General features: G+C 48.4%; 1 protein-coding gene across 3 annotated transcripts; it reads right to left on the bottom strand.

Moving 5' to 3' along the window:
* Nucleotides 1-1,155: 1,155 nt before the first annotated feature.
* Nucleotides 1,156-12,818, bottom strand: Cdk16 (cyclin dependent kinase 16). 3 transcript variants are annotated; one of them, XM_028776102.1, is made up of 16 exons: nt 12,403-12,818; nt 7,655-7,862; nt 7,045-7,178; nt 6,819-6,944; nt 6,670-6,726; nt 6,469-6,583; nt 5,472-5,566; nt 5,315-5,377; nt 4,937-5,060; nt 4,606-4,726; nt 4,428-4,525; nt 4,237-4,342; nt 4,113-4,155; nt 3,881-3,971; nt 2,531-2,608; nt 1,156-2,450 (listed from the first exon to the last, which is right to left on the bottom strand). In XM_028776102.1, the coding sequence occupies exons 2-16, from the start codon at nt 7,854-7,856 to the stop codon at nt 2,413-2,415; spliced, it is 1,491 nt and encodes a 496-aa protein (XP_028631935.1). In that variant the 5' UTR covers nt 7,857-7,862; nt 12,403-12,818; the 3' UTR covers nt 1,156-2,412. The 3 variants fall into 3 exon arrangements, with proteins under 3 accessions (XP_028631935.1, XP_028631937.1, XP_028631938.1); XM_028776104.1 differs by lacking the exon at nt 12,403-12,818 and adding an exon at nt 8,902-9,108; XM_028776105.1 differs by lacking the exon at nt 12,403-12,818 and adding an exon at nt 8,026-8,244.
* Between the last annotated feature and the right edge of the window lie 2,248 nt (nt 12,819-15,066).

The following is a 15,066-nucleotide window of genomic DNA, read 5'->3' as shown; positions in this document are numbered from 1 at the left end:
AAAGAGGTTCATTAGGTCACTACTGCTGTACTTCTATAAACAGCCACTTAAGCTTGCTAATATTTGCAGACATATGTGGAGGCCAGAAAACATATGCTGTCAACCTCAATTGCTCTCCATCTTATTTTTTGAGACAGTCTCTCTGAACTTGGGAGCTCACCAATTCTTTACACTGGCTGGCCAGAAAGCTCCGGGGATCCTGCTGACTCCACTCCCCAGTATTGAGATTACAAGTGGCCCCCCCACTCCTTGTCTTTCAAGACAGGGTTTCTCTGTATAGCTCTGGTTATCCTGGAACTCACTCTATACCAGTCTGGCCTCAAATTCAGAGATTGTCTGCTCTTGCCTCTTCAAGTGCTGGGATGCATCACCACCCTTTGAGCCTTTAAATGAGTGGTGGTGACCTGAATTCAGGTTTTCAAGTTTGCATTCTCCCAAGCTTAGGTTGTTTCAAAATTCACCATGCAGATGACTTCAAGGATTTTTTAGAAACCAGTGTAAACTGGCTCTACGGCCTCACTCTGAACTTCTGTAAGTCTACTAGATTCCTTTATGTGGTCAAAACCCTACTCTCAAGCCTGGCAGCGGTGGCGCACGCCTTTAATCCCAGCACTTGGGAGGCAGAGGCAGGCGGATTTCTGAGTTCGAGGCTAGCCTGGTCTACAGAGTGAGTTCCAGGACAGCCAGGGCTACACAGAGAAACCCTGTCTCAAAAAAACAAAAACAACAACAAAAAACAAAACCCTACTCTCTCTCTCCAATTGACCTCTTCATTTTGTCAGTTAGACTGGACCTTTCTGCCTCATATCACTCTGGATCTACTGGGCCTTCCAACTTTCTTCAAACAGCTTTTTAAAATACATTTCCTGTCTCCATCTTCTCAGGCTTGTCCACAATGCTAGATAAATCTAACTCATCTATGCTCAATGCTTGCTTCCCATTAACATAATTAACTCCACCCTACTGCTTCAACTCATCCTACCATTCTAAGTGCAATCCCTCTAAAGTTTTTATCCCCCCTCCCAGTCCCACACTTCCAACCAACTCTTCCCCAATATTCTTAGTTGATGGGACCAGGAATGGATGGATTCATGAAGGTCCCAGTGATCACCATAGCTTGAGCCTTCTTGTCTTTTTGATGATTTACAGCCAGACTTTTCACTTTAGACTTTTTTTTTTAATATTTCATACAGCGATTATGGTGCATTCAGGAACCCAATCCCTCCAAACCCCACTAGGAGGGCACCCTCCCTTGCCCTCCCACCTCGCTTAAGGGTCCCAAGGCTTAAGGTGGAGGAAGGGGAACAAACCATCCATCCAGGAGACTGTCCCTGGCCTGCCTTACCCTCCTAGGGAGTGGGGTGTAACAATTGAGCACAAGCTCCTACATGTCCCCCTGCTTGTGCACATATACATATTATATATGGCTCCTCACTAAGTTGGTCAATTCCTGGCAGACCCTCTACTCAACAGCACCGAGTAGGACAGGGCAGGAGGGCTAGGCAGAGCTGGGTTGGGGAAGACCCTGAGAAGGAACTCATGGCTGGCTACAGGACTGAAGGAGGGAAAAGTAGGCCTCCACCATGTCCATCTCCCAGTCTCTGGTAGTTCTCAGGTCCCCCATAACTGGGGACACTAGGTAGGGGAGGAAGGTGAGTGGCTGAGGCATGCTTTCCCACAGCCAATCCCAGGGTCTAGTGATGGTCAGGATCTGAATAGGGTCTGGGTCCCTACCTCTCAAAGGCTGGGAGTGGGACTTCATTGCACAAAATACTATAGGAGGGCCACACTCAGGGAGTAGCGCCCAACCAATCTGTATACAGAGATATTGCATTAAAAGTGAGAACCTCATTTAAAATAATAAAAAAAAAAACAATAAAAGAAACTAATAAAAAAGAAGGCCCATACAACAGAGGCAAGTGGGACAGGTTGAGAAACAGGCAGAGGATGCCCCAGACCCAAGGCATCACTACCCTCTAGTCAAAGTCGATTGAGAGCCTGGCCTGGGTTAGCTCCAAACCCCTGGCTGGCCATGGGGTAGTGGTCCTGGGAGAGAGTGTGATGAAGAGGGGAAGGCCTAGCCTTAGTGTGGAAAGCTGGCACAGCCATTCTGTCCACCAGCAACTACCAAGAGAGAGACAGACACATCAAGCAAAGTAGTGGTGAGAGCTTTGTTAGCACCCAGCAGACAGGCCAATGGTTGGGTTGACAGGCCAGTGGTTGGGTTGACAGGCCAGGCCAGTGGTTCGGTGTTTGGGCAGGTGGCAGGGGACAGTTGGCAGGGGAGTGTGGCTCAGGCAGGTAAGCAGGCAACAAGCAGGGAGGATTGCAGATGGGGGCTGCCCTGTGAGGGGTGTGGCATCCCTCCAGCCGCTGCCTGCTGGGGCCTTGGTCTGTGGCTTAAAACTTGGCTTAGAACTCGGTATCCACCACACGGAAAGCTGGCCTGCCTGCGGGGGAAAGCAGAGTGAATGGCTGTTAGTGGGCAAGCAGGTAGGTGGACAGAGCAAGAGAAGAGGGCCACACTTACCTGAGTCAGGCATAGAAGTAGACCGAATGTTGGCCTCCTTTTGTAGCTGTACCTCCTTTAGTGCAAATATGGAAGTAGCTGTAAATAAAGAGACATGTAAGTGGGGGATGACCCATGGGTCTACCCAGAACAAACCCAACATGGTACAAGTTGCTGCTGCTGCTTCTTCTTCTTTTTTTTTTTTTTTTTTGGCTTTTTGAGACAGGGTTTCTCTGTGTAGTCCTGGCTATCCTGGAACTCTCTGTAGACCAGGCTGGCCTTGAACTCAGAAATCTGCCTGCCTCTGCCTCCCAAGTGCTGAGATTAAAGGCATGCACCACCACCGCCTGGCTAGTTGCTGCTTCTTTTGAGAAGCTTGACTTTCTTCTGTCAAATTGCCTATAACTAAGGAAGATGGACTGCTGGACTACTGCACCGGGACAAAAAAAGGACTAAGTTTATCAAGTATAGGATGCTAATATAAATACTACTCACAAATCCATACAATAGGCAGTGGTTTGGGATTTAATTTAATTCAGTGAGCAGATATGAAAGGTGAGCCCAATTTTTTGGTGTAATGAACCTTTTATTTTCTTTGAGATATGGTCTCTTTAACCTTGGCTCTCCTGGAACTTACTATGTAGACTTGACTGGCCTTTATCTCACAGAAATGCACCTTCCTCTGCCTTCCATGTGCTGGGATTAAAGGTGTGCGCCACCATGCCTAGAATGAAATACTTTTTAAAGCAGGCATAGTGGCTCATGCCTGTAATTTAAAAGTTCTTAGGTGCCTGACACAGGAGGATCATCACAAGTTTTAGGCTAGCCTAGACAGCAGCACACCATAGGTGTGGTGATATGCACCTATCAATCCCAGCACTTGGGATGTGGTGGCAGGATCAGAAGTTCAAGGTCATCCTAAACTACATAGCAAGCCCAACGTTTACCTGATTCACAGGAATATTTGTCTCAGGTCACAGCACAAGCCAGGGCTACCTAGCACATCCCTGCCTCAAAAGAATCTTCCAAACAAACCCCAAATGCCCCAAATCCAAAGCTATTCTTATTCCAGGAAAGGGCCTGGAATGCTGAAGACAGTATAAGGAAACTATAGGGGAACTTCTACCATTTGTTTTGAACTGTGTGAAAGTTATATGGGTGTTCAGTTTTCAAAAACAGTGGTGTACACTTTTTTTTGATATTGCATCTATATGTACTGTGTGAAATTTTTCATAAAAAGTGAAAGGAATCCAAGATGAAAACAAAATTCTTTCCTAACAGATACAACCTGACACAGGTATGGCACAAATCAGCACCCTGTTCTAGTGGCTCTGCTCCACAAAACCCCAACTTGAGCCCATTCCCACTCACTGTCAGGAAGTTTGTGGATCCGCTCCCCCAAGCTGAGAAAGAATGGATGTTTCATGGCATCCTCAGCAGAGATCCGATTGCGACCCTCAAACTGAGTTAGGCAGAAGACAGTGTATTAGGATACTGGTATCTCAACACATATCCTCCTCATAGTCTGCCCTTGGGAGAGTTCACATTTTCCTACACCCGGAACCCCATTCCTGTTAAGGTTGGCCCCTGAAGATGGTCTTACCTGCAGCAGCTTGGTGAGGAGGTCAGCTCCATCGCTATCAAGTCTAACACAAAGGTAAGGGGATGTGCTTTATACTGAGTTCAGACACTCTGGCCCCTATTGCCCACCTACCCACCAGCCTCACCGGGGTGCATGGCTCAGAAGGGCCTCAGCTCGGTACTTGGGGTAGTTGTATGTTCTAAACTCCTCATTGGACAGGATACCTGGCCATGTCTCCTCAGTTGGGGTTCCTAGTAAGGAATACAAGTTATCCTGCACATCTCAGGTCTTCCCTGCATGGCCCTACAGCTTCTTAGGAACACACTTCCTCCTCACCCAAAATTCGGAAGATGAAGTGCAGCTGTTCTTCCACTGTGGAGCCTGGGAAGAGGGGCCGGCCTGTGGCCATCTCATAGAAGATGCAGCCTACACCCCTGGGCAGGAAAGGCACCATAAATATAAGAGAGTTTTGGCTGGGAAAGACACCCCCTTCCATACTTCCACATCTCCTCACCACATGTCAATTTGGGTAGAGTAGTCTGTGGACCCAAGTAGGATGTCAGGGGGCCGATACCACAGTGTCACCACTTCGTTGGAGTATGTTTTAGTAGGAATTGACTTGGCACGAGCCAGGCCTGAGAGGCAAAAAAAAAAAAAAGAGAGCAGCTGGAATGAGAAGGTTGTGGGCAAAGCCAAGAATAGAGTACAGCTGGGGATAAGAATGCCTGCCATAGTCAAAGTCTGGAGAGGCTGAAGGGGAAGGAGACTGGGTGGTCATAGAGAATTGTATTACTTGGAGAATAATGCAGAGGAGTCAATGGGAAGAAGGGAGAGGCTGGTGGTACCAAAGTCTGCCAGTTTGAGCTCTCCCCTCTCGTTGATGAGTAGGTTCTGGGGCTTGAGGTCTCGGTGTAGCACCTTCTGCCTGTGGCAGTAGGCCAGGCCACGGAGCAACTGGAACAGGAACAGCTAGAGACCCAGGAATGGCAGGCAGAAGTCAAAAGATATCCACCATCGAATTCCCTGGCAGCAGGCAGGCAACGTTCCCTCCCAAACAGACACTGGGCCCAATGTCTTATCACACAAAAGACGACAGGCTCCCAATACCCTCTAATGGCTCCCAGCAAAAACATCATATGAGAAAAGGCCATTTCTGGGAGAATTGTGCAGTGAGTGGGTGAGTGGGGGACCCTCCTGCCTTTTGCTTTCTGTCCCACACCCACTTTCACATTGTGCATGTTGATGACATTTCCACAGTCATCCAGGTACTGCTTCAGGTCCTTGTCCTGAGGGCAAAAGATGTAGTATAGGAACAAGTCACATACTATGGCTCTTGGCCGTTTCTCCACTTCCCTGGGTCCAATTGCTATACAACCTTACCAAGTATTCAAAGACAAGGGTGAGGGACTTCTCTGTGTGGATAATGTCATGTAGTGTGACGATGTTGGCATGTTTGAGGTCCTTGAGCAGGGACACTGTAGAAAGCATAGAAAAGAACAGAAGAGTGAGGGCCCCACTCTCAGAATAAAAGTGAGAATAAGGGCCAGGTAGATATGAGCTTAAGGGTTTCCTTCTTTCCCTTTGAAGTTTAGGGTAATGCCTAAAAGCACCTAGCTCTGATTTCCACTATGCTAAGTAGGCGTGTCTCCATGGTCCACGTGGAGAAAAGAAGGCTTAGACAAGAGTATCAAGCAAGAGCATGGGACTATAGCTCCAACTTCATGTGACACTATATTTTTATAATCTGCTTTTGCTTTCTGGGAAGGGGCCTTGTTTTAAACCTAAGTACACGGGCTGGAATTTGTACTCATTTTCTGTGTAATTCAAATCTATTTCCTGTGATTTTCTGAACATTTTAAGGAGTGCTTGAAGAATGAAAGCAAATATCATAATTCACGTCCCTTAATCCCTTCAGATTCCTAATTGCCTTATTACCTGGGCAATGTAGAAAGTAGGCATTCTCATGAAGGCCAGTGTTGTGCTAGTGAGGACAGAAGGTCAGAAAAAACCCAGTCTCTGTCCTCACTCACCATAGAGAGTATAAGTATGTACCATGCAGTCAAGAAACTCTGGGGTGGTTCGAGGCCAGCCTGGTCTACAGAGTGAGTTCCAGGACAGCCAGAACTACAGAGAAACCCTGTCTCGAAAAACCAAAAAAACAAAAAAAACAAACTCTAGGGGGGCCGGGCAGTGGTGGCACACGCCTTTAATCCCAGCACTTGGGAGGCAGAGGCAGGCGGATTTCTGAGTTTGAGGCCAGCCTGGTCTATAGAGTGAGTCCCAGGACAGCCAAGACTATACAGAGAAACCCTGTCTCGAAAAACAAAACAAAACAAAACAAAACAAAAAAAAAGAAACTCTAGGGTGGAGTCTGTACCTTCCCGAATAGCAGTACAGGGTGCCCCTTCTTCGTGTTCCAGTCTGATCTCCTTAAGTGCTACAAGGTTGTCTGTGAGCTTGCTTTTGCCTTTGTAGACAGTGGCATAGGTACCCTGGAGTACAACAGCAGAGATGCTATGAGGTTGCATGGAGTTCATACTATGCCCCATGTTTACCACAGTCCTTTTAAATGTCTTACCTCACCTAGCTTGTCTAGCTTGATGTAGGTCTCCAGTTTTCCAAAGCCAATCTCAGACTGTGGGGCAAAGGCAATACGTTGAAGCAGGGTTGCAGTGGGGCACTGGGGGAGTGGGCTAGGTGTTAGATGGGACAAAAAGAGATACTTACCAAGCTGACACGGCGGAGGCGCCGGCTAAGAGGCTTATCAAAGATGGGGCTATTGAGAGTCAGCTTCTCAAGGTAGCCCTCAGGCAGCCGGATGTCAGCTGGTAGTGACAGGCGTTTGTTGATGTCCTAGTAGCCAAGATGGAGGAGAAGAAGGATCATAAGCTACACTTCCCCAAATATAACCCCATTCTCCAACTCTTCTAACACTGGGACAGAGATCAAGCACCTCAGTGGAGATCTTGCGTGGGGGGTGGTTGCGCATGCGCACTCTCACTGGAGATTGCACCTCATCTGAGGATGTGGCTGAAGCCTGGTCACTCTCCCCATCAGATCCCATCTTCATGTCTTCGTGCACAATCTCTGGGGTGGGGAGAGGGAAAGGACAGGCCTTTGGAGTCAAGAACACTCCCTCTTTCCTCCAATACAATATCCATTTGTGTACACGGCCCCTAGAGCAGCCCAGGAAACCCAGGTAGACCCAGGACATATAAGGAGGGAGTGTTATCATCTAGTGGAGTACTCCATCAGAAATGAGCCGAGATGGTAGCTGCCCCTGGGTCAGAAGGCTAGTGGTGGCAGGCATTGCCAAAGCCCTAAGACAGAGCCAATGAGACTGAGAGGGCCACCAACAGAGTGTTGAAAAAAGGCAGAAAGCCTTGGGCCAGGTGAATAGCCAAGGTACCCTTCCCCATCCTGGGGCCTGGATACAGTCAAGGAAGTACAGACGGAGTGAGTTGGAAATGGATGTGAGGGAAGGAGGGAAAATGAAGATAAGAGTCTGAGAGGCAGAATCTGGGAGCTGGGACAGGGAGAATGAATGATCAAAGTAGACACACCTGGTGCAGAGCTGAGTGGGCCCCGAACAGAGCGAAGCTCCCCAGGGGCAACACGAGTGGGGGCTTCCCCAAGGTCACTGCCACCACCGCCACCACTCTCATCCAGGCCTATCTGCTCAGGGACACCATTGGTCTTATCTATGCCTCGGCCCCCTCGGAGTGTCATCGACAGCTGCCGTTTGATCTTCTTCATCCGATCCATGGCAACCTGAACAGGGACATGAACAGAAATGGGGACATTAGTGCCTGCTTGATCATTAGGGGTAGTCTTAAAGACCCCAACAACCTAGAAAGGGGTGTCAACATGGACATGTCCGTGCCCAATCACTCTAGATCTTTTGTCATTGTTGGCCTACCCTTAAGTAGCCTACCTGGGTACTAAGACTTGGGTGGCTAGCTGAGGGTAAGGGTCCACTCAGTAGGTTGTTGGTCTCTAGGGCAATAGTCTCACTGTGGGAGCATAGGACTCCACAGCAACTATCCTCAGGTGCAGCAGCAGTGACAGACGCAGCCACAGTTGGGACAAGGGGTTCAGTCAGAGCTGAAGGACTAGTGACAAGGTCCTGGGTGCGCCCATAGAATGGCATGTTCCGCTGACACCAGCCCCACATTGCCCCCAACTGCCAGGCAGAATGCTCCCTGTGGCCCACAGGGACCCTCTCACTTCCCTCAGCAACCACTGTCATGGTGACTAATGGATCATCCTACTTCTCTATTCAGATGGGGGGGGGGGAAGAGGCTGTCCAGGCCCAACCATTGGATGGAGTTAGCAGGGGGGTAAGAGGGGTATCTCAGTACACCAGCTATCCTCAGAGCTGCTGCTTGACAAGTTCTATAAGGTTGAGACCCATGGGGTTCAAACCCAAGTTTTTACAATACTAGATCATATTCCTTTTCTCCTAGAGCAAACATTACATCTTCCTTATCATCCCAAATAAACATAGTAGTCATCATATGGCCCATGTGTCTTAATAGACCTCATTTGCCCCATTACCCCTGTAGCCTCACCACCTCTTTCATTATTCTGTACCACACCCAATAGTTTCTACCTCAGGATCTGTATATAGGTTGTTTCCCAGATTGGAAAATGTCTTAGCCCCATCCGCTCCAGCCCATTGTTCAAATATCACCTTTTCTATGAGGCTTCTATGAATAACTTTATTTTAAGACTCAGCCATCTTGAGCTCCTTCATCTTTCTAATGTGTCCCTCAGATCTTATCACTACCACAGAAATAACACCACCTACTTATTGGTTTCTTTCCTTTGTACTGTCTGTCTTCTCACCACACAACTAGAAAATTTGCTTCACCAGGGTAGATTTCTGTATGTTTAGGCCAATGCTCTATCCCGAGAACCTGGAATAATAGTTAATATCAAAAAGTACATACAGAAGTAGCCAATCAAGGGGCTGAGAGCCTAGAACCAACCTTTATTGAGGTTAAGTCCCAGGCACTTAGAGACTACTCCAAAGAAGACACCTAGGGATGCTAGAATCGACAACAAAATGACCTAAATGGGCTGCTGGTGGGAATGGGGCCACCAAAAGGTTTAGGTTGGCATTCTTCTGCTTCCTCCTGGGCCAGCAAGGAGGGAGAAAGACCTAGCTCAGGAGCCATCTGTACTCACAGCAGGGCTTGGGATGGCTCAGGGCCCAAGTATAGCTAGATTGGAGGTTGAGGATAAGGTTGGGGATGAAGTCAAAAGAAATGGGTCACTTGTTACCTTGAAACAAAATGCTTACCCAGCAGCTCTCACTCCCACTTCTGCCTGCCGTCTCTAGAAGGGAAGGCAGAGACAGCCTAGCAGAAGAAATCTTAGCTAGATAAGAGTAAAATCCACCCACAGAGAACCCAGGACAATGCCATAAAATCCTGACCTTGGGGACAAACACTGGATCTAGGCCTAGAAAGTCGCTGGTTCCCAAGGACTTCCTTTTGCCCCCATATGACACTCATACCCAGTTGTTTTGTATGTGGTGTCAAGTGGTAAGGGAAAGGCCTAGGTAATGAGGGATAGAGAGAGAGAGCCATAAATTAATTTACGACTTCTAACTGGAACTCTTGATGAATGGACATTTCCCAGAATTCATCTTTTCAGGAATTTTAAGAAGGCAGGGTATTATCCAACATTTGAGGGTGGACAGACTCCTAGAAACAGATACACTTAAACATTTATGAGTAGCAAAACTTAAATACCATAATTTCAGTTTTCTGAGCATATAAACTTCAGAACAAGTGAAGGAACAAGAATCAGGAGATAGGATTCTACATGGTATTTGTCCTTTTTGGCATCCCTCAAAGACATGCTACTCTCATACCAAGGACATTCACGATAACTCCAACTACCGAGCACAGTTATCATACTACAATGCTCACACGTATTCCATTCTGTCCTGACCTCTATAAGCACACGCTAGACCCTCAAGAAGGCCCTCACTACATATTAACTCCGATTAACATTCACAATTTCTCTTCTCAATTCTAACTCCCTTCAGCACTCAAAACCTTGCCCTCAACTCTATTTGCATGTATTTGCCCTCCTTAAGCAACTTCTGCCACCTTCATGTTGAGTCCCTTCCTAGTCTAAATGTTTGTTAGCCTCTCTGTTAGCACTACCCTTCCCAGTAACAGTGTCCCCTCTGGATTCTGATCCTCATTAACATGCACTCAGGATGCTCTACAGCTGACCCAAATTAGCATTCTCTGGACCTGAATCATTAGTACAATGTGAATCTTGTACAATCCCTGACCAGTGTTGTTCACACTTAGGCCCCTTCACAGTTATGAGTCTCCTGATGTGCATGCAGGGATCTGAAGTCAGGTCCTCTGGAAGGTCAGTACATGCTCTTAACAGGTGAACCACCTCTCTAGCCCTTACCTTCAGAGCTATGAGCACTGTTAACAGACATTCTTGTACTTCCACTACAGTGTTCCTTCCCTCAGCACGAGCCGAGGCTTCACTATAGCTTGACCCTGACTAGCACATACCCAGTCCTAATTCTCTATTAGCACACCTTGAACCCTTTCTTAGCCCTATTCTCTAGGGAAAAGTGCACTGTTCTGTATCAGACTGGTCCTCATTAGTGTATGCAGCTCCTCCATTTGACCCTGACCCCTCCTAACATACACCTCAATTAATGGCTCACTTCAGTTCCCCACTCCAATTCACTTTGGCACACCGTCACCTCTTCCTATCCCCTTTTCCTGCTTCAACCAACCACTCGCGCTCCCACCACTATCTCTTTGGTTCACAACTGATTTCCTTCATAGCTCTGTTCCTTTCATTATCCAGTAGATCTCACCCCCCCAAAAAAAAACCCTCCTATAGCACTCCCCAAATCAACACACGTCAGTGGCCCACAGACAGAAAGAACACAGTGTTTGGATGTTCATCAGCATATTTTACTTCATGCTCTTCCCACAGTTTAAGTATCTGTATCTATCTAACCCCACACAAGCAACCTTGGGAACAGTGCTTCTCAACCTTTCTAATGCTGCGACCATTTACTACATTGACATTTTCTCATGTTGTGGTAACTCCCAAGTATAAAATTCTTTTTTCTTTTTTTTCTGGTTTTCAAGATAGGGTTTCTCTGTGTAGTCCTGGCTGTCCTGGAACTCACTCTGTAGACCAGGCTGGCCTCGAACTCAGAAATCCACCTGCCTCTGCCTCCCAAATGCTGGGATTAAAGGCTTGTGCCATCACTGCCCGGAGATAAAATTTTTTTTGTTGCTACTTCATACCTGCACTTTTGCTGTTATGAATTGTCATGCAAACATCTGATATGTAGGATATCTGATATTCAAACCCCACAAGAAGAGAACCACTGCTCTAGAACTTCATATTGCCACCCCCCACACCGCTTTCTGGAAACTCACTCTGCCTTTATGGACACCAACTCACACCTCATCTGGACCCTTAGCATGCTAAGCTCTTTATATTTTCTTTACTGACAATCTCCCATACACATGTACGCACACACCTAATACACAGTAGTGCAGACCTTCCCCCACCCTTCCCCATTACACACACTCTCAGGTCCTTCAATAGCTCTGCCTTCACTGGCATATACTGGCCTCACACTACCTTTATTACATCTACATACCCTCACCTCCAGGACACTCCACTACCTCCATGAGCACACCCTGGACCCAGAGAAGCTGCCAGCCCCAACCCTGTGGACAAATATAGTATTAACACTAGCCTGACCTTCATCACCACACACTCGGCCTCAGAACCCTGAGTCTATCAGCACACCTTCTGGTACCTCTACCACCCTTTCTCCATTTACCCTGGGCCTCTCTGCAGCTCCAACCTCTCCTAGCGTGTTTTGGTACTCGCAACGCCGTTATACTCCATCACGTCCCTCACGGTTTTGCAATCCCTTTCCATAAGCACACTGGGGCCTGAAGTCGTAAGGCTTTTTATTACACGTTCCTACCGCTTTAGCCACCTCGAGTCTTTCACCACTACAGTATCAATCCATTCTCATAACTCTAGTCCTTTCTCCAACTTAGCATCCACAGCACTTCCCATCCTCAGCTCCCGGGACTGGGGCCCAGGGCGGGGCCAAGGTCAGGGAGGCCCCAAATGACCCATCCGGTGCATTCTGGGAAACTCGAGGGGGAAGGGGCACCTGACAGACAAGCAGCCCAGAACCCCCTAACTCTTGTTCCAGCACCGCCTAGGGTCCTGTTGGTTCTCTAGGAAGAGCAGCCCCCACCCTAAACATCGAGGACACGCTCACCGGAGGGGGCGCGCGAGTAACCTCAGAGCCGCGGGGCCGGCGCGGTGGCGCCTGGGGCGGCGGCCCGGGATGAGGCCGCGCGACCTCCTTTTCCTCCAGTTCGCCGCAGGCGCCCGTCCCAGTAGTCTTCGGCCATGGCTGCTGGGCCCGGGCCGCCGCCGGCTGAGGAGGAAGAGGCGGCGGCGGCGGCGGCGGCTGAGGCGGAGGCGGCGTCCCGCTCAGCCGGCCATGAGCTTGGCCACTGCGGGCGATGCCCCCGTGCTCGCAAGCGCCGGCTGGAATCCGGGTGTTCACGGCGGCTCGTGACTCACAGCAGACAGCTAGCGGAGACGCAGCAGATCCCAGAGCCCCCCAGCCAGCGGCCCAGCAGCCGCGCGCGCCGCGCTCCGCGCATGCGCACGCACACGCTGAGGGGGAAGGGGGGAAGCAGGAAGGAGGGGACTCACCTCGGACTGCGTGTACCAAAAGAACCGTCTGCAGCGGGAGGGGGTGCGGCCATTGCGTGCCCAGCAGGGAATGTGGCGTTGGCCCTGGAACGGCGCCAGGGGGTTGTAGCGGTGGGTTAATAGTCAGTTTTGATCTTGCTAGAAATCTGCTAGCATCGAGGTGAGCGGCAGCCAGTAGCCAGGCGTGCCAGTCACCACCTTCTTTCCCTACAGTCTCACTTGGTACATCCCCATGGTGGCGAACGGGACTTTTGCAAGGAGAAAAAGAATAGGTGAGCCAAGCAGTTCTAGTCCTTTGTGGTGCCTCGGGAGGCAAGAATTTAAAGGCTCGAAATGACTTTCTAGGAGAGGTGGCCTGGATTACCATTGGCCTTTCCCACCTTACATAGGACAATCTAGCCCCGCCCTGCCACACACCCTCTACCACTAGTTTGTTCCCCACTGTGAAACGTATGTGGCCCCACCCTTTTGAAAAAGTGACGCTCAGCCAATCAGATTTGCTCTCTGCGGCAAGGCCGAGCAAGAATGAAGGGCGTGGCAAAGCTGAAGAGCCGTGATCTAGCTTTCCCCTCGGCTTGCCTCCTCCTCTGTACGGTTTTTTTTTTTATTGGTCTTCGGGCTCGCATTTTTGTTCTGAGCGCTTCTCAAGAGATCCCTGAATATCCCGTAAGATAATTGGTCCAAAGGCCACTCAATCAGCTGGGTCCCTCCTTTAACCGTTCCCACGTTCTCTTGGTGTGGTGGAACCTAGGCTGAGAAGGCGGGCCTTTAACGGGGGCAGATTCCACTAAAGGCGCAGGTTTAGAACTTTGGCTTGGGCGGAGCTTTTTGCTGCCTCACCCTAACATTCGCGTACAAGCTCCCCTAATTGGGCTTTCTTGACACCTTTCAATGACCTCATCTTGTCCACTACAGACAGTCTTACTTACTTACTAGGCTCTGTTACACGGCCAACATACTTCTCATCCTCTCTGTAGAAAATGACATGATTTCCCATATCTATCCCAAACAGTTCTGCAGACTTTGTGAGACTTCCTTACACTGGACTTAGGAATTTCCTTGCCTCTTCTGGGCTTCCTTTGGTCGGCCTTCTTTCCCAGTTAGGATTTTCAAGCAAGGATCATTATTGGCAAGTACTTCTTCAGCCATGAAAAGTCCTCCTTGCTAGGGTAGACATCAGGTCTATCATTTAACAGACCTAATCTCCTACCTTTCCTCTCATAACAGGAGAATATCCTAGTTCTTAAATATAGCAGGCAGTTGATCCTCTGAGATTTCATACTCGCTGTTCTCGTGCCTGTAATTCACTTGCCCAATAACTACACTTATTTCTTCCTGTAGCAGTCCTGTTATTCCAGGTCCCCACTTGGCTCTATGCCTTTTGAAAGTGTGGCTTTATTAAAAAAAAAAAAAAAGACGCCGGGCGGTGGTGGCGCACGCCTTTAAATCCCAGCACTTGGGAGGCAGAGGCAGGTGAATTTCTGAGTTCGAGGCCAGCCTGGTCTACAGAGTGAGTTCCAGGACAGCCAGGACTACACAGAGAAACCCTGTCTCGAAAAAACAAAACAAAAAAAAGGAAGTGTGGCTTTTAAATTTTAGATATTTATTTGCAATGTTAAAGTCCATTCGCAGCCTTGTGTGAATATCCCTGCTGAGCTTAGACCCAGCCAGATCTAGTCAACATTTTGTTGTTGTTCTGTTTTCATACAGGGTCTTTTGTAGCCCAGTCTGGTCTTGAATTCAGTGTAGTCAAGAATGACAGTGAAGTCTGGATCCTTCCTGCCTCCACCACCCAAGTGCTGGTGTTATAGGCATATGCCACCATACCTGGTTTTATTTGCATTCTACCAACTGAGCTTCATCTCCAGCCCATTTGCATTTGTGCCAGGCTCATTGATCAACTTTTAAACAGTCAAAAACTAAATTAATGGGGTTGGGGCTGGAGAAATGGCTCAGTGGTTACAGGCATTTGCTGCTCCCCCAGAGTTTGGCTCTCAGCACACATATCAAGTAGTTCCCACTGCTTGTTATCTCTAGCTCCAAGGGAAGTTATTTATGTGAAACACATAATGACATTAAGTGGATAAGCATAAATGGACACAAATGCTTCATTTTACATTTTCCCCTTTTCTCATCAGAGTATGACTTTCTATAGTTATCACTTTGACCAATTGTATAAACAGTATGAAGCCTTAACCCTTAACCCATCATAATGCAG

This window comes from Grammomys surdaster, unplaced genomic scaffold (genome assembly GCF_004785775.1).
Source record: "Grammomys surdaster isolate TR1022 unplaced genomic scaffold, NIH_TR_1.0 265, whole genome shotgun sequence".
NCBI lineage: Eukaryota > Metazoa > Chordata > Mammalia > Rodentia > Muridae > Grammomys > Grammomys surdaster.
Note: the sequence above shows the minus strand (reverse complement) of the source record. Positions and strands in the feature narration are given on the sequence as shown.

Bases quoted from the DNA above. Each gene is read 5' to 3' on its own strand.
- Cdk16 (XM_028776105.1), bottom strand. From the start codon at position 8,241: ATGCCATTCTATGGGCGCACCCAGGACCTTGTCACTAGTCCTTCAGCT. The intron at 5,567-6,468 runs GTACAGACTCCA...TGCTTTCTACAG, and splicing joins CTGTACTGCTATTCGGGAAG to TGTCCCTGCTCAAGGACCTC. The intron at 5,378-5,471 runs GTAAGGTTGTAT...TTTTGCCCTCAG, and splicing joins CCCTTGTCTTTGAATACTTG to GACAAGGACCTGAAGCAGTA.